Source organism: Salmo salar, chromosome ssa20 (assembly GCF_905237065.1).
Source record: "Salmo salar chromosome ssa20, Ssal_v3.1, whole genome shotgun sequence".
Classification (NCBI taxonomy): Eukaryota; Metazoa; Chordata; class Actinopteri; order Salmoniformes; family Salmonidae; genus Salmo; species Salmo salar.
The window spans coordinates 16,724,925-16,744,414 of record NC_059461.1 but is presented as its reverse complement, the minus strand read 5'-3'; the positions used below and the strand labels follow the sequence as shown (position 1 = coordinate 16,744,414).

At 41.6% G+C, this 19,490-nt stretch overlaps 1 protein-coding gene across 4 annotated transcripts in view; it reads right to left on the bottom strand.

Moving 5' to 3' along the window:
* Positions 1-19,490, bottom strand: part of trpm3 (transient receptor potential cation channel, subfamily M, member 3) — a 253,566-nt gene that overhangs the window by 11,336 nt on the left and 222,740 nt on the right. For 2 of the 4 annotated variants that reach the window (XM_014160640.2, XM_014160646.2), the window contains exons 20-24: positions 19,239-19,490; positions 17,120-17,294; positions 16,481-16,573; positions 11,957-12,107; positions 10,600-10,793 (exon numbers count right to left, since the gene is read on the bottom strand). In XM_014160640.2, coding sequence (XP_014016115.2) covers positions 10,600-10,793; positions 11,957-12,107; positions 16,481-16,573; positions 17,120-17,294; positions 19,239-19,490 — 865 coding nt within the window. The remainder of the gene's footprint in view (positions 1-10,599; positions 10,794-11,956; positions 12,108-16,480; positions 16,574-17,119; positions 17,295-19,238) is intronic. The other 2 variants (XM_045703003.1, XM_014160648.2) reach the window with 1 other exon arrangement.

Here is a 19,490-nt window from a genome sequence, read left to right as displayed (position 1 = left end):
ACTCTACCATAGAAAATAAAAGCTTTCTATGGTCAGGACGTGACAACGGGATTACGCCCACCCGTCCTCCTTATCCACAACATTTTAGCAAAACCCAAGCCTACTTGATGGTAATAGCGCTCACTGTTGCAACTAACTGCCGATTTTGAAGGCATTTTCTGACATCCTTAGGATAGACGTCCAATTTCGAAGTGTATTATCTCTCTGCTCAGCTGCTGGACATACTGTACGTCCATATAACCGCTCAACAACATTGTGCCATAATGTTACAGTATAATCTTAACCTGTTCACGTTACCAGTAGTTTGCAAACATTTGGTGTCACAGAAAGAAAGAAAAATGTTGTGAGTCTTGTAAAATAATCTGTGGTATTGTGTAGGCTATAGCAATGTTTTATTAGTTAGCTAGGGTTTGAAGTGGGTGTATCTAGCTATCATATTTGTATTTGTTCAATGCCTCAATTGATTTCATAAACTATGTTGGATATATGGCTGTACAGATTCCTGGTTCGAGTACACTCAAGATGATGAACCGTGAAGATGGGACAAAGTGCATGACAAAGTGACCCAGAGGAAGCCAGCTGTTCTCATCCCCTGCAATGACCGATTCTTCCAAGAGCTCACTGTGCTCAAGAAAGCGAAGGTAACCTGCCTAAATGATTACCGCCCCATAGCACTCATGTCAGTAGACATGAAGTGCTTTGAAAGGCTGGTCATGACTCACATCAACACCATCATGCCAGAAACCCTTGTCCCACTCCAATTCGCATACCGCCCCAACAGATCCACAGATGACGCAATCTCAATCGAACTCCACACTGCCCTTTCCCACCTGGACAAAAGGAACACCCATATGAGAATGCTGTTCATTGACTACAGCTCAGCATTCAACACCATAGTGCCCACAAAGCTCAACACTAAGCTAAGGACCCTGGGACTAAACACCTCCCTCTACAACTGGATCCTGGACTTCACATCTGTCACGCTGATCCTGGCCCCGTTCATGCTTAGTCCACTAATGTACTCCCTGTTCACCCACGACTGGGTGTCCAAGCACAACTCTAACACCATCTTTAAGTTTGCTGATGACACAACCGTTGTAGGCCTGATCACCGACAACGATGACACAGCCTATAGGGATGAGGTCAGAGACCTGGCAGTGTGGTGCTAGGACAACAACCTCTCTTTCAATGTGAGCAAGGAGCTGATCATGGGCTATAGGAAAAAAAGGGCCAAACAGGACCCTATTAACATCGACAGGACTGAAGTGGAGCAGGTTGAGAGTTTCAAGTTCCTTGGTGTCCACATCACCAACAAACTATCATGGTCCAAACACACCAACACAGTTGTGAAGAGGGCACAACAACACCTTCTCCTCCTCAGGGGAGAGCATCCTGACCGGTTGCATCACCGCCTGGTATGGCAACTGCTCGGCATCTGACCTTAAGGTGCTACTGAGGGTAATGCGTACGGTCCAGTACATCACTGGGGCCAAGCTTCCTGACATCCAAGACCTATATACAAGGCGGCGTCAGAGGAAGGCCCAAGACTGTTCTCCCTGCTACCGCACGGCAAGCAGAACCGGAGCGCCAATTCTAGGACCAAAAGGCTCCTTAACCTCTTGACGGTCGCCTAGGATAGGGGGCACTACAGCGATTTTTGAAAAAAATTCGTGCCCATTTTAAACGGCCTCCTACTCAAACTCTGAAGCTAGGATATGCATATAATTAATACTTGTGGATAGAAAACACCCTAAAGTTTCTAAAAATGTTTGAATGGTGTCTGTGAGTATAACAGAACTCATATGGCAGTCAAAACCCCGAGACCGATCGTAACAGGATGTGGAATTCTGAATTGCGGACTCAACTTCATCACTTTGCCTATTAATCACACCGTGAGCAATGGTTCATTGAGCACTTCCTATTGCTTCCACTAGATGTCCCCAGTCTTTACAAAGTGGTTTGAGTCTCCTACTGTGAAAACTGACTGAATGAGACGCTGTGGAAAGTGGTCACATGAGGAGGGCCATCACCATTATGACGCCGGCGCCCCTGGCTACCCTCCTCTTTCGAAACGTTTTGAAAGACAATGCAATCGTCCCCCTTGAATCTTATTGGAGCTCTGGTTGAAAAAGGCCCTAAAGATTTATGTTATACAATGTTTGACATGTTTGAACGAACTTAACCTGTTAGGGCTAGGGGGCAGTATTTACACGGCCGGATAAAAAACGTACCCGATTTAATCTGGTTACTACTCCTGCCCAGTAACTAGAATATGCATATAATTATTGGCTTTGGATAGAAAACACCCTAAAGTTTCTAAAACTGTTTGAATGGTGTCTGTGAGTATAACAGAACTCAAATGCCAGGCCAAAACCTGAGAAGATTCCATGCAGGAAGTGGCCTGTCTGAGAAGTTGTGTTTCATCTTGGCTCTTTTTATTGAAGACTGAGGATCTTTGCTCTAACGTGACACTTCCTACGGCTCCCATAGGCTCTCAGAGCCCGGGAAAAAGCTGAACGATATCGAGGCAGGCTCTGGCTGAAACACATTATCGCTTTTGGCAAGTGGCCGATCAGAGTACTATGGGCTTAGGCGCGTGCCCGAGTCGACCGAATGCTTTATTTTCTTTCGTCTGTTTACCTAAAGGCAGATTCCTGGTCGGAATATTATCGCTTTTTTATGAAAAAAATTGCATAAAAATTGATTTTAAACAGCGGTTGACATGCTTCGAAGTACGGTAATGGAATATTTAGAATTTTTTTGTCACGAATTGCGCCATGCTCGTCACCCTTATTTACCCTTTCGGATAGTGTCTTGACCGCACAAACAAAACGCCGCTGTTTGGATATAACTATGGATTATTTTGAACCAAACCAACATTTGTTATTGAAGTAGAAGTCCTGGGAGTGCATTCTGACGAAGACAGCAAAGGTAATAACATTTTTCTTATAGTACATCTGACTTTGGTGAGTGCTAAATTTGCTGGGTGTCTAAATAGCTAGCCCTGTGATGCCGGGCTATCTACTGAGAATATTGCAAAATGTGCTTTCACCGAAAAGCTATTTTAAAATCGGACATATCGAGTGCATAGAGGAGTTCTGTATCTATAATTCTTAAAATAATTGTTATGCTTTTTGTGAACGTTTATCGTGAGTAATTTAGTAAATTCACCGGCAGGGTTCGGTGGGAATGCTAGTCACATGCTAGTCACATGCTAATGTAAAAAAGCTGGTTTTTGATATAAATATGAACTTGATTGAACAAAACATGCATGTATTGTATAACATAATGTCCTAGGGTTGTCATCTGATGAAGATCATCAAAGGTTAGTGCTGCATTTAGCTGTGGTTTGGGTTTATGTGACATTATATGCTAGCTTGAAAAATGGGTGTCTGATTATTTCTGGCTGGTACTCTGCTGACATAATCTAATGTTTTGCTTTCGTTGTAAAGCCTTTTTGAAATCGGACAGTGTGGTTAGATTAACGAGAGTCTTGTCTTTAAAATGGTGTAAAATAGTCATATGTTTGAAAAATTGAAGTTTTTGCATTTTTTAGGTTTTTGAATAACGCGCCACGGGATTACACTGGCTGTTACGTAGGTGGGACGATTTGGTGCCACCTACCCTAGAGAGGTTAATAAATAAAAAATGCATTTTCTTGAGAGAGAAGTCCCGCGGCCGACGGTACTTTTGGAGCAGCCTTCAGAACGCACTAACAACAACAAGCTAATGGAACATAAAGGATGAACTTTTTCGAACTAAAATACATTTGTCGTGGACCTGGGATTCCTGGAAGTGCCTAAGGATGAAGATAATCAAAGGTAAGGGATTATTGACAATAGTATACAAGAGTAGATTTGATATGCGATTGTTCCAAGATGGCGCTGACCTGTAACGGTAGCCTATTTTTCTGAGAATCGCATCCCCTTTTATCGCAAAGTGTGATTACCCAGTAAAGTTATTTTTAAATCTGGCATTACAGGTGCTTTCAAGAGATATTCATCTATAAATCTTAGAATGACAATATGACATTTTAAAAATGTTTTCGAATAGTAATTTAGTAAATTGTAGCGCTGTTTCACCGGATGCATTTAAGGGAAAATAGTTAGTCAACGTCACGCGCCGATGTAAAATGCTGTTTTTATATATAAATATGAACTTTATTGAACAAAATAATGCATGTATTGTGTAACATGATGTCCTAGGAGTGTCATCTGATGAAGATTGTCAAAGGTTAGTTCTGCATTTAGCTGTTTTTTGGTTATTTGTGATGCATGTGGTTGGTCGGAAAATGGCTATGTGGCTACTTTGACGATATACTCCTCTAACATAATCTAATGTTTTGCTTTTGCTGTAAAGCCTTTTTGAAATCGGACAGGAGAGGTGTATCTATAAAACGATATAACATAGTCCTATATTTGAAAAAATATATATATTACATTTTGTTATGCTAATGGCGATAGGATTTTTCGCTGGATGTCGAGCCCGACCAGGGGTTAACAGCTTTTACCACAAGCCATAAGACTGCTGAACAACTAATCAAATGGCCACCCAGACTATTTACATTGACCCCCCCGTTTTTACACTGCTGCTACTCGCTGTTCATCATCACTGTACAAATTAGCTAGACAAATCTGTACCCTTGCACATTGACTTGTACCCCCGTATATAGCCTCGTTTGTCACGGCTGTCGTAGGAAGAAGCGGACCAAAGTGCAGCGTGTGTGTCGTTCCACATTTTATTTATGCTATGAAACTATGCAATACATAAATAAACTGAATGACAAAAACCAACAAACCGTGACGCAGAGGTGAAACATTCACAACTCAAAATTATTCTCCCACAAACCCAGGTGGAAAAAACCCTACTTAAGTATGATCTCCAATTAGAGACAACGAGGACCAGCTGCCTCTAATTGGAGAACTTCCAAAACAAAACCAACATAGAAATACAAAACTAGAACATGAACATAGAAATACAAAACATAGAAAAACACCCCTTGTCACGCCCTGACCTACTCTACCATAGAAAATAACATCTTACTATGGTCAAGACGTGACATTGTTACTGTTATGTACATTTCTTGTGTTACTTTTTGATTGATTTGATTTTTTTACTTTACTTTATTTGGTAAATATTTTATTAACTCTATTTATTGAACTGCATTGTTGGTTAAGGGATTGTAGGTAAGCATTTCACGGTAAGGTTGTATTTGGCGCATGTGACAAATACAATTTGATTTGATTTTAGATAATTGTATATGTGGGATACAGAAATGAGGTAGTCATTGATATTAAACACTTATTGCACAGAGAGAGTTAATGCAACTTGTCAGCAACAGGTGTGGCTGAAATATCCAAATCCACTAATTTGAAGGGGTGTCCACATACTTTTGTATATGTAGTGTATCTCTGACACTTTGATAATACCTTTTGATGATGCAGTGGTGGCAAAACATGGTTATAACATCTACAGAAAATACATAAATGCCAATGTGGGCGGTTTTGGGGTCTATATTCAGAGGCACATTCCTGTTAACCCTTTGACGCATCATTCTACAGTGGTCCCTGCAGCGAACACTCAAACCGGTGTAATTAGAACATCCAGTTTCGATTGACGTGTTTTTGTCACAGAAACATTTTGCACAAACACAGTCCTTACAACGTTATGTCCTGAATGTGACCAGTTTATTTTTGGATGCAATTTTCAGACATTCACAGAAGTGGCGACAGCATAACACAATCATCCAAACCAGAAAATGTAGGCTACAACAGTCCTAGTGCTAACTGAGGAAAGATTGACGTAACAGAAGCAGCCATATTTAGCTAACTCTCGGCTGACAGAAACCATAATATGAATTAGCTAATAGAAAGGACTATTTACAATTCATCACATCAATGGTGTGCTCACCATTGATCCAAATAATTGAGTAAAACACTTTCTAAAAATCGAAAGAAGTCCGAAGACGGGTAGTTTGTGCGCACCGCCAAGAATAGTTTTTTTCAGGTCAACCAAAGATAGGAAGAGGAGATGAGTTTGGTCTGTTTGCAGCATGTTGAAGGGGGAGTGTCATCTACGATCATTCACTTTCCTTCATTCACTTCTGGAAGTTTACTCGAAAGATGAGTGAACCATCCCTCACCTCATTTTGTTACTACATCTTAATGAAATTCTGACAGACTTTTACGTGACACCCAGAATGCATTGTATAACGCCAACAAACATGGCGCCACACATAAATATTTTAGCATTAGCTCTAGAGGTCGACCGATTAATCGGAATGGCCGATTAATTAGGGCCGATTTCAAGTTTTCACAACAATCGGTAATTGGTATTTTTGGCCACCGATTTGCCAATTTAAAAAAAATATTATTATTATTATATATTTTTTTATACACCTTTATTTAACTAGGCAAGTCAGAATAAGAACACATTCTTATTTTCAATGACGGCCTAGGAACGGGGGTTAACTGCCTTGTTCAGGGGGGATTAGGGGATTCGTTTTAGCAACCTTCTGGTAACTAGTCCAACGCTCTAACCACCTGCCCTACATTGCACTCCACGAGGAGCCTGCATGGCAGGCTGACTGCCTGTTATACGAGGGCAGCAAGAAGCCAAGGTAAGTTGCTAGCTAGCATTAAACTTATCTTATAAAAAACTATCAATCTTAACATAATCACTAGTTAACTACACATGGTTGATGATATTACTAGTTTATCTAACGTGTCCTGCGTTGCATATAATCGATGCGGTGCCTGTTAATTTCTCATCGAATCACAGCCTACTTCGACAAATGGGTGATGATTTAACAAGCGCATTTGCGAAAAAAGCAGTCATTGCACCAATGTACCTAACCATAAACATCAATGCCTTTCTTTAAAATCAATACACAAGTATATATTTTTAAACCTGCCTATTTAGTTAATATTGCCTGCTAACATGAAATTGTGTCACTGCTCTTGCGTTCATTGCCTGGCTCGTTGCGAACTAATTTGACAGAATTTTACGTAATTATGACATACCATTGATGGTTGTGCAATGTAACAGGAATATTTAGACTTAGGGATGCCACCTGTTAGATAAAAATACGGACCGGTTCCGTATTTCACTGAAAGAAATAACTTTTGTTTTCGAGATGATAGTTTCCGGATTCGACCATATTAATGACCATTGGCTCGTATTTCTGTGTGCTTATTATATTATAATTAAGTCTGTGATTTGATAGAGCAGTCTGACTGAGCGGTGGTAGGCAGCAGCAGGCTCGTAAGCATTCATTCAAACAGCACTTTCGTACGTTTTGCCAGCAGCTCTTCGCAATGCATTGCGCTGTTTATGACTTCAAGCCTGTCAACTCCCAAGATTAGGCTGGTGTAACCGATGTGAAATGGCTAGCTAGTTAGCGGGTGCGCGCTAATAGCGTTTCAAACGTCACTCGCTCTGAGACTTGGAGTAGTTGTTCCCCTTGCTCTGCATGGGTAACACTGCTTCGAGGGTGGCTGTTGTCGATGTGTTCCTGGTTCGAGCCCAGGTAGGAGCGAGGAGAGGGACGGAAGCTATACTGTTACACTGGCAATACTAAAGTGCCTATAATAACATCCAATAGTCAAAGGTATATGAAATACAAATCGTATAGAGAGAAATGGTCCTATAATTCCTATAATAACTACAACCTAAAACGTATTACTTGGGAATATTGAAGACTCATGTTAAAAGGAACCACCAGCTTTCATATGTTCCCATGTTCTGAGCAAGGCACTTAAACGTTAGCTTTCTTACATGGCACATATTGCACTTTTACTTTCTTCTCCAACACTTTGTTTTTGCATTATTTAAACCAAATTGAACATGTTTCATTATTTATTTGAGGCTAAATTGATTTTATTTATGTATTATATTAAGTTAAAATAAGTGTTCATTCAGTATTGTTGTAATTGTCATTATTACAAATACATTAAAAAAAACGGCCGATTAACTTTTTATGGTATAGGGGGCAGTATTTTCATTTTCGGATGAAAAGCGTGCCCAGAGTAAACTGCCTAATACTCGGGCCCAGAGTCAAATATTTGCATATTATTAGTAGATTTGGATAGAAAACACTCTGAAGTTTCTAAAACTGTTTGAATGATGTCTGTGAGTATAACAGAACTCATATGGCAGGCAAAAACATGAGAAAAATACAACCAGGAAATGAAAATCTGGTGCCTGTAGTTTTTTCAAGTCCTTGCCTTTCTGACACACAGTGAGTTAGGGTTCATTTTGCACATCCTAAGGCTTCCACTAGATGTCAACAGTCTTTAGAAAGTTGTTTGAGGCTTTTGCGGTAAACACAGACCGAACGAGAAGGCTGGGAAGTAGGTGACTCAGAAAATCACATCAGTTCATTGCGCGCGTTCACGTGTTCCAAAACGTTTTTCAAGACATAGCAATGGTCCGGTTGGATCATTTTATTGAAGTTTGAAGTTAAAATGGCCCTAAAGATTGATGCTATACAACATTTGACATGTTTGAACGAACGTAAATATAACTTTTTTTTTTACTTTTCGTCGTGACATTTTCCTCGTGCGTCCTACATTTTGAGTAGCTTACTGAACGCGCAAACAAGGAGTTATTTGGACAGAAATTATGAACTTTATCGAACAAAACAACATTTATTGTGGACCTGGGATTCCTGGAAGTGCCTTCTGATGAAGATTATTAAAGGTAAGTGAATATTTCTAATGCTATTTATGCATTTAGATGACTCCAAAATGGCGGGTATCTGTAATTCCCGTTTTTTTTTTCTGAGCGCAGTACTCAAATTATTGCAAAGTGTGCTTTCCCAGTAAAGTTATTTTGAAATCTGTCAATGCGGTTGCATTCAGGAGATGTTAATCTATAATTCTTTCAACAACAGTTTAATATTTTATCAACGTTTATAATGAGTATTTTTGTAAATTGTTGTGCTGATTCACCGACAGTTTTGGGGGAAATACATTTTCTGAACGTCACGCGCCAATGTAAAATGGGGTTTTTGGATATAAATATGAACTTGATAGAACAAAAAATGCATGTATTGTCTAACATAATGTCCTAGGAGTGTCATCTAATGAAGATTGTCAAAGGTTAGTGCATAATTTTAGCTGGTTTTCTGCTTTTGGGGACGCTTGTCCTTGCATTGAAAATGGCTGTGTGTAATTTTTTGTCTATGTACTGTCCTAACATAATCTAACTTTATGCTTTCGCCGTAAAGCCTTTTTGAAATCGGACAACGTGGTTGGATTGAGGAGATGTTTAACTATAAAATGGTGTAAAATAGTTGTATGTTTGAGAAATTTGAATTATGACATTTTGTTGTTTTCGAATTTGGCGCTCTGATTTTTCACTGGCTGTTGAATAGTGTGCACGGTGGGTGGGACGCTAGCGTCCCACTAGCCTCAAAAAGTTAAGTGTGCTGTGTGTGAGCAACTCTCTCTCTATCTCTCCCTAACCAGTCAGGCCAAAAGATGGGTCACTCAACCGAGACCACTCTCCTCTGTGTCACAGAGGCTCTCCGCACTGCCAAAGTTGACTGTTTCTTTTCTGTTCTCATCCTGGCACCGTGAACCATCAGATCCTCTTCTCCACCCGCTCAGGGCAGGGTGTGTCTGGCTCTGCACACTCTTGAATTGCATCCTACCTGGCAGGCCGCTCCTACCAGGTGACGTGTAGAGGATCTGTATCTGCACCACATACTCTCACTACTGGTATCCCCCAGGGTTCAGTTCTAGGCCCTCTTTTTTATACACCAAGTCACTTGGCTCCGTCATATAACTCACATGGTCTCTCCTATCATTGCTATGCAACACCCAGGTGGCGACATGCATCTCTGAGTGCCTGGCAAATATCTCAGCTTTGATGTCGGTCCACCACCTCAAGCTCAACCTCAACAAGATGGAGCTCCTCTGCCTGACTGCTCCAAGACATCTCCATCATGATTGGCAACTCTGCAGTGTCCCCCTCCCAGAGTGGAACAAACCTTGGCGTGACCATGTACAACACCCTGTCGTTCTCTGCTAACATCAAAGCAGTGACTCGCTCATGCAGGTTCATGCTCTACAAAATCCGTAGAGTATGAGTCTACCTCAGACAGGAAGTGGCGAATGTCCTATTCCAGGCAACTTGCTGTTGATTGGGTTCCCAACTTGTGCCATCAAAGCCCTGCCACTTATCCAGAACACCGCAGCCTGCCTGGTGTTCAACTTTTCCAAGCTCTCCCATATCACCCCACTCCTCCGCCCCTCCCTACCTTCAGGCTATGCTCAAAATCTACACCCCAACCCGAGCACTCTTTTCTGCCACCTCTGGTCTCTTGGCCCTCCCACTCCCGCACCTCCCGCTCAGCCCAGTCAAAGCTCTTCTCTGTCCTGGCACCCCAATAGTGGAACCAGCTTCCACCTAAAGCTAGGACAGCAGAGTCCCTGCCCATCTTCTAAAACCTGAGATATGTGGTTGCCCCACCTAGCTATTTTAAGATGAATTCACTAACTGTACGTTGCTCTGGATGCGAGTGTCTGCTACATGACTCAAATATAAATGTAAAATTTCTAAAGGATTTGTATCGGGCCTAGCCCATGTACTCACTAAGGCCATAGTCTCTCTCGTCATCGTCGTGCTTCCGCCAGCGACAGCACAGGTGCTTGAGGACCATGGTCATGTGACTGAAGATGATGAGGGGAGGGGGGAGGATGGGCCGCTCGTAGAAGGTCATGATGAGCTGGTATCTCTGGAACTTCCACACCTGGTTGGAGATGGACTTCACCTCAAAGAAGGTGTTGCTATGACAACAGACAGTAACAACCAAAATGTCAAACCAACCAAGAATGCAATAGCTTGGTTTATTTACCAAATATTGTTGCAACATGTTTTATGCATGCATTTCTATGAAGATGGATTAAAGGCCATGTTTTGAAACACTCAACCCCTCTTTCAACCATCCTCCATTTCATCTAACCCATATAACTTTCATTCATCCTTCCATCCACCTACCTACCTACTACTACAGTCACCATAACTTGTACCACTACAGCCACTACTACTACTTTGCCTGCTACTACTACTATAACAACTACTACTACTATTAAGATCACAAAAATCTTCCTACATTTACATTTGAACAAAAATGCCAGTAAAACAGAAATGTATAAACAGTATGTTTCTTACACTCCACCGCTATTTGCATTGGAACTTTTCTTCCATTTGCATTTCTTGGTAATTAGTAAAGAAAGGGGGAGGGGATTGTTCTTACTACAGTATTTCACACAGATGGAAATAAGGCACAATAACAGTAATTATCACTGTAATGGCTCTCAATAAGAGATGAAACATCTTATTGTGTGTATATGCTACAGCATGCTCTGCCATGGGCCTCGAGTGGCTGCAGTTTAACAGCACTTAAGCAACTCCCGTTGTCATGTTACACACGGCTGTCATATTATATATTTGAAAGCCTACAATCTGCACTCAAAAGACAGCACAGGTTATGCACTGTTTATAACTAATCAAAGCCCTAACCGCTCACTTGTTAAGCTATATAAAACTAACAAGGTTCACAGATGGAAATGACCTACGTAGCTAACTAACTCTGGTGATATATGAGTATGTTGTGCAAGGTCCCCGAAAAATTATGTGGGTGAGGGAGAGTAAAATAGACCTATCCCATGCACATTTTTGTCTTTGTCCAGAAAAAACACCTAGAGATCCTACCTCTAAGGAATTTTGGCAAGCTGAAAGGATTTGGCAGGTGTAAGCAATAGCCCCACCACTAGCAGAGGCAAATATCTTACCAATGTATTTAAACCTGTCAAATCCTCTCAGATCTCCACAAGTGTCTTGGGGATGGGGTGTAGGAGCTAGGGTTCGTTTCTGGACAAGGCCCTGGTATGTATAACCGAGTGGGCATAAGGAGAGTGTAGTATGTTTACAGAAAGAGAGCACATACTTGAAGACAGCTATGAGCAGGTTGACCAGCAGGATGTTGGCCACCAGCAAGTAGCAGGCCATGATGGCAGGAACGATCCAGGCTCCCGTCTTACATGGCGGCAGAGTCACAACATGTCCGTCGTCCGCGGTGATATTCTGGCCACACGGAGCTAAGCACAATGACACAACCACAGGTTCAGGATGTTACTCAAACTATGACAAAATAAATGGGTAGCCTATAGAGAGTTTCTATGACAGAACATTATAAATGAAGACAAACATTTGCGCCAATTGTGCGTCAAAACGAATAAACATACAGACCAAGACAAGCAAGCCAACATAAAAGATGAACACAAAATCAAATGAAAGGAATATGTCACCATACAATACAAACATACAAGCAAACCCAGGCAATCATACAGAACAAACAATAATTATGTTAACATCTAAAATAAACAAACCAACAAATAAACAGGCCAACAAATACTTCAAGTTTTGCAAACAAACAAGAGGCATAATATACTGTATATATATATATATGCATATTCTTTGGAGGGGATAGGAAGGAGTGAGCTCTAGAATGGAAAGGTCTTATGTGCTGAAATGTGTATCTCAAAATATAGAAACAAATATATTAATGTCAATAACTTGCATTCCCAATATATTTAAACATGGCATTGATGTTTAAAATATATTGTCACATATGTGTGCCATAGCCTAGCTGAATAATGATTATACTACAGAGTAATTGAAATGTATTTAACATACATCATATGTTTTTTCCATCAGTGATGGTTCAGTTGCTGTGGCTTATAATGGGGACACTCAGCACTTTCACTTTGGATGCTCATTTGTTTGTTTGCCTATGAATCATTATATAATCATTATATTCATACTTATCTCTGGATTTCAATTGATCACACAAGGCAGCCCAAAGGTAGAGAACTGAAGTAATTTTCTCTTTATCTCGCAATTTTACACTCAAAGAAATTGGGTTAACAACTCTGACAACTGAACCACGTGAAAAAACAGATTGCCGTAGATGAAAGGGTATGATGTGTTGTGTGTGTGTGTATGTGTGAATGCAGAGTAATATTAAATCTTGTGTACATATAGATGTAGGATCTTCATTTGAACCAGTTTGATACAGCCGGTGAGTAATACCGCAGTAACAGGAAATGTAAATTATTATGTGGATTATAATAGACATTTTTTTATGGAGTTTGATACATTTTTTGTTATGGCAAATCAGGTCTGCCATTTTTAAGTGGAAATTAAAATCTTTAGAATACTTTTTAAATATCGAATACACTACAAGTTTGTATTTCCTGCTGTGCAGCAAACAAAAGAGTGAGCAAATTAAGATCCTACATCTGTATGTGTTTAGGAGTGCTTTTGAAATTTTGTAGGTGTGTACTGTATATGTAGCTGCGCTTTTGAATGAGATATGTGTGTGTGTGTTTGTGTGTGTGTGTGTGTGTGTGTGTGTGTGTGTGTGTGTGTGTGTGTGTGTGTGTGTGTGTGTGTGTGCGTGTGTGTGTGTGTTTGGTTGTATTTATTGTATGAGTATTTGCGTATCATGTTGACCTGTATGGATGAGAGGGCGTTATTGTGAGTGTGGGTGTCTAGATGACATTTTGTAGATGTTGCAGTCCTGTTGTTCTAGTGATAGCAGAGCTGGCGTTGAGAGATTGCGATAATGACTTGAGTGAAGGACTGAGTTTACCTGGCAAGCTTACTTTTCCAAAATAAAACCAAATAATGAAAATGTCAAAGGAGCAATGACAGTCTCCTTTGAGATTTAGTGTCATCAAAATAAATCAAAACATCAACCAAATGAAACCAAATAAGAATGCTACTGCCATGAAACCCAGTTATTGACCTGTCAGCGTGTCGTGCTACATGCTTATCCATAGAGTTGGAAAAGAGGACACACCTTCTATCTTTGCATTTGATCGCTTCTGTGACAGTATGGGCGGAGCCCATTAACTGGCAGCGCCACTGAGGGCTATCTTCATCTCTTCTTATTCTATGAGTTTATTGGCGATCCATAAAGAAGCGGAAAAGGTGCATACTTCCACCTACTGTGCAGGAGTGAGTATAATCTGAAAAGGCACAACGTGAAGGTTGGTGATTTAATGACACCTGAAGTGCTGGAATGTTTTTTCAGGAGTATACAGTACCAGTCAAAAGTTTGGACACACCTACTCATTCAAGGGTTTTTCTTTGTTTTTACTATTTTCTACATTGTAGAATAATAGTGAAGACATCAAAACTATGAAATAACACATATGGAATCATGGAGTAACCCAAAAAGTGTTTGTCACACCAGCCTTCGCTTTGGCTCCCCCTCCTGCCAGCTCAGGCGTTCGGCGTCGCCGGCCTTCTAGCTGCTGCCGAACCTACTGCTGGCAATCAACCCCGTCTTGTCATCATTACACACACCTGGTTCCAATCCCCAATCTCCCTCTGCCATTTGTCGGTCATTGTAAATGTTACTTGTTTTCCTGAGACGAATCTCTCCTACTATTTCCTGAGTACTTTATATTTTGCACTTTGGGTTTGCCCTGTGCCTTTTTGTTTATGAAGAAATACTTTACATTTACATTTTTTACATTTTAGTCATTTAGCAGACGCTCTTATCCAGAGCGACTTACAGTAGTGAATGCATGGGAATCGAACCCACAACCCTGGCGTTGCACACACCATGCTCTACCAACTGAACCACAGCGTTTGGGTTTCGTCCCGCTTTGATCTATGGTGCTTAAATAAATTCTGTAGTTCTAAACCTGCAACTGCCTCCTGCCTATTCCTCTCTACACAAGTGACAGTGTTAAACTAATCAAAATATATTTTAGATTTTAGATTCTTCAAAGTAGCCACCCTTGATTACAGACTTGCACACGCTTGGCATTCTCTCAACCAACTTCACCAGGAATGCTTTTCCAACAGTCTTAAAGGAGCACTTGTTGGCTGCTTTTCCTTCACTCTGTGGTCCAACTAATCCCAAACCATCTCAATTGGGTTGAGGTCAGGTGATTGTGGAGGCCAGGTCATCTGATGCAACACACCATCACACTCCTTGGTCAAATAGCCCTTACACAGCCTGGAGGTGTGTTGGGTGTGTTGGGTCATTGTGTTGGGTCATTGTCCTGTTGAAAAACAAATGAGAGTCCCGCTAAGCGCAAACCAGATGGGATGGCGTATCGCTCCAGAATGCTGTGGTAGCCATGCTAGTTAAGTGGGCCTTGAATTCCAAATAAATCACAGACAGTCTCATCAACAAAGCACCATCACACCTCCTCTTCCATGCTTCACGGTGGGAACTACACATGCGGAGATCATCCGTTCACCTACTCTGCGTCTCACAAAGACACGGCGGTTGGAACCAACAATCTACCCATTGCTTGTGTTTCTTGGCCCAAGCAAGTTTCTTCCTCTTGTTGGTGTCCTTTAATAGTGGTTTCTTTGCAGCAATTCAACCATGAAGGCCTAATTCACGCAGTCTCCTCTGAACAGTTGATGTTGAGATGTGTCTGTTACTTGAACTCTGTGAAGAATTTATTTGGGCTGTTTCTGAGGCTGGTAACTCTAATGAACTTGTCCTCTGCAGCAGAGGTATCTCTGGGTCTTCCTTTCCTGTGGCGGTCTTCACGGGAGCCAGTTTCATCATAGCGCTTGAAGATTTTTGCAACTGCACTTGAAGAAACTTTCAAAGTTCTTGTAATTTTCCAGATTGACTCACGTTCATGTCTTAAAGTAATGATGGACTGTCATATCTCTTTGCTTATTTGAGCTGTTCTTGCCATAATATGGACTTGGTATTTTACCAAATAGGGCAACTTCTGTATACCACCCCTACCTTGTCACAACACAACTGATTGGCTCAAATGCATAAAGAAGGAAAGAAATTCCACAAATTAACTTTTAATAAGGCACACCTGTTAACTGAAATGCATTCCAGGTGACTACCTCATGAAGCTGGTTGAGAGAATGCCATGAGTGTGCAAAGCTGTCATCAAAGCAAAGGGTGACTACTTTGAAGAATCTCAAATATAAAATATATATTTAGATTTATTTCACACTTTTTGGTTACTACATGATTCCATATGTGTTATTTCATAGATTTGATGTGTTCACTATTATTCTACAATGTAGAAAATATTAAAAATAAAGAAAAACCCTGTAATGAGTAGGTGTGTCAAAACTTTTGACGGGTACTGTAATACATTGGCTCATCCCATCTACTGACCTAGATGGAATTCTGGGTTCCCTCCTCAACCCATAAGAAGTCCCACCCAGTTCACTACATTAAAATGGCGAAAACCTTCAATGGTGCTGCCCATGCTAAAACAGACTTTGTGGCAAGTGCACCCTCTATCCATCTCTATGTGCATATCCTGCTAAATAGCAGCCTCTAGACGAGGGTTCAGTGATGGCATGGCAGTGAGGCTGGAATGGTGTAGGGAGGAGAGGGGACGGGGAGGAGTCTAATTATCGATTTACTGGCATTCTGATTGAACACAGCAATGTTGGTATGGACCATTATTACGCCAGGTTCCATGAGCTCGAAATTGATTTTCGACCATCCAGAGTTTTGAATTCAGCCTGTGCTTTAGCTTCCTACTATGCACATCTGAAACAAAGAACGACAGCATTATTTCAGATCTCTTCGCTTTGGGCTAGTCCTTCCATTCGATACACTCTCACGCATGCACGCACACACTCTCTTACAAAACTGATGGTGTATTCAGAGAGCAATCATGTATCTTATTTCAGTCAATGACTAAATTACTAAGCAATGTTACCTGTTGTTACACATCGCCTGACCTTATCAATGAGATAAGGTGAGCTTTTAGTGATCTGTCCTCAGGTTTTGTTAGAAAATCGAATATGGGTATTTTTTTATGGCAATATTGCATTCGCATGACCTGTGTGAATAAGAACCAATCAGGCCATCAATGTCTTTTATTGAGCTAATAATGTTCCCCCTGAAACTGGGGACCGACTGAGAGGTTCCAGGTGTGTGGCATTTCAGCACCTGGATGACTTCAGCTAGTCTGATGAGTGTGTGTGTGTGTTTGGGTGTGTGTGTGTGTATGCTGAGGCAGTAAGCCTTACACTCCGTGCTCAACTCTCCACCAATCCACCAACCCCCCTCCCACCCCCAATGTGGGCTTACGGTCGATCTGGTCGGCGAACACCTCTCCGTAGATCATCCAGTAGGGCATGAAGAATATGTTCCGAGCCAGCATCCAGGACGGGTCCTCATTGGGGTTCAGGATGGCCTGCCGAGCCACCCCAAAACTCATCAACACCACCAGCATGATGATCACAAAGTACATCATGTCAATCATCTGAGACGGAGACAAAGACGGAGTTTGAGGGAGGGAGGGAGGAGAAAGAAAGAGGGTGAGAAGAGGGAGACAGGGAGAATGTTAGCTGACTGACTACTCCTTAATTAGGAAAAACGACTTTTAGCCATTTCTGTGTTATGTTGTAATCTCAAACAGCTCTCTCAGACATGGGAAGCTAACAGACATCTCTGTCCTTTGATTCCTCCCCTCTCCTGGTCTTCTTGATACTGTTATAACACACTCTCTGATCATTCATGAGCAAAGACAGATTAGGGTTGAGGCGAAGGGCTTTTGTAGGGACACAATGTGCTGAACACATACTAAGGACTTGGACTTCCTATAAAAGGAACTTGATACAACGCATTCATCTTTATAGCTACACTATACAGTTCCTTTGGAAAGTATTCAGACCCATTTACTTTTTTCACATTTTGCTACGTTACAGGCTTACTCTAAAATTGATAACATTTTCAGCAATCTACACACAATACCCAATAACGACAAAGCAAAAAAAAAAAGTTTTTTAGAAATGTTTGCAAATATATTAAAAATAAAAAACAGAAATACCTTATTTACGTAAGTATTCAGACCCTTTACTATGAGAGTCAAAATTGAGCTCAGGTGCATCCTGTTTTCATTGATCATCGTTGAGATGTTTCTACAACTTGATTGGAGTCCACCTGTGGTAAATTCAGGTGATTGTACATGATTTTGAAAGATCCCACAGTTGACAGCGCATGTCAGAGCAAAAACCATGCCATGAGGTTGAAGGAATTGTCCGTAGAGCTCTGAGACAGGATTGTGTTGAGGCACAGATCTGGAGAAGGGTACCAAAAAATGTCTGCAGCATTGAAGGTCCCCAAGAACACAGGGGCCTCCATTATTCTTAAATGGAAGAAGTTTCGAACCACCAAGACTCTTCCTAGAGCTGGCCACCTGGCCAAACTGAGCAATCAGGGGAGAAGGGCCTTGGTCAGGGGGGTGACAAAGTACCCAATGGTCACTCTAACAGAGCTCTAGAGTACTCTGTGGAGATGGGAGAACCTTCCAGAAGGACAACCATCTCTGCAGCACTCCACTAATCAGGCCTTTATGGTAGAGTGGCCAGACAGAAGCCACTCCTCAGTAAAAGGCACATGACAGCCCGCTTGGAGTTTGCCAAAAGGCACCTAAAGACTCTCAGATCATGAGAAACAAGATTCTCTGGCCTGAATGTCAAGTGTCACGTCTGGAGGAAACCTGGCACCATCCCTAAAGTGAAGCATGGTGGTGGCAGCACCATGCTGTGGGGATGTTTTTCAGCAGCAGAGACTGGGAGACTAGTCAGGATCAAGGCAACGATGAACGGAGCAAAGTACAGAGAGATCCTTGATGAAAACCTGCTCCAGAGTGCTCAGGACCTCAGACTGGGGTGAAGGTTCACCTTCCAACAGAACAACAACACTAAGCACACAGCCAAGACAATACAGGAGTGGCTTCGGGACACTGGCCCAGCCAGAGCCCGGACTTGAACCCGATCGAACATCTCTGGAGAGACCTGAAAATAGCTGTGCAGCAACGCTCCCCATCCAACCTGACAGCGCTTGAGAGGATCTTCAGAGGAGAATGGGAGAAACTCCCCAAATACAAGTGTGCCAAACTTTTATTGTCATACCTAAGAAGACTCAAGGCTGCAATCGCTGCCAAAGGTGCTTCAACAAAGCACTGAGTAAAAGGTCTGAATACTTATGTAAATGTCATATTTCAGGTTTTTATTTGTAATAAATTAGCACAATTTTCTAAAAAACTGTTCTTGCTTTGTTATTATGTGGTATTGTGTGTAGATTGGATTGGATTGGTGTAAGCAATGGCTGTAGGGACTTTCAACCATTGTTAAATCCATGACACGGAGTGTGGAAGTGCAGAGAATTTGGACACAGCCAGTGACACATCCCGCCCTCTCACCATCTTGCCGATCATCATGACATATGGGCCCAGGTACTTGTTGACGCCAAAGATGTCGAGCAGCCGGATGTACCAATAGATAATGTTTACGCAGTAGATGACCCGTCCGTAGCTCATGAATGGCGGCTCCTGGAGACGGAGAACCATGCCCACGGAGAAAATGAGGATGGCCATGAGGTCTGTGATGTTCCAGTACTCCTGGAGCCACACCTTCACCTTCTGCAACAGCTTCCCTGGCTCCGACATCAGAAT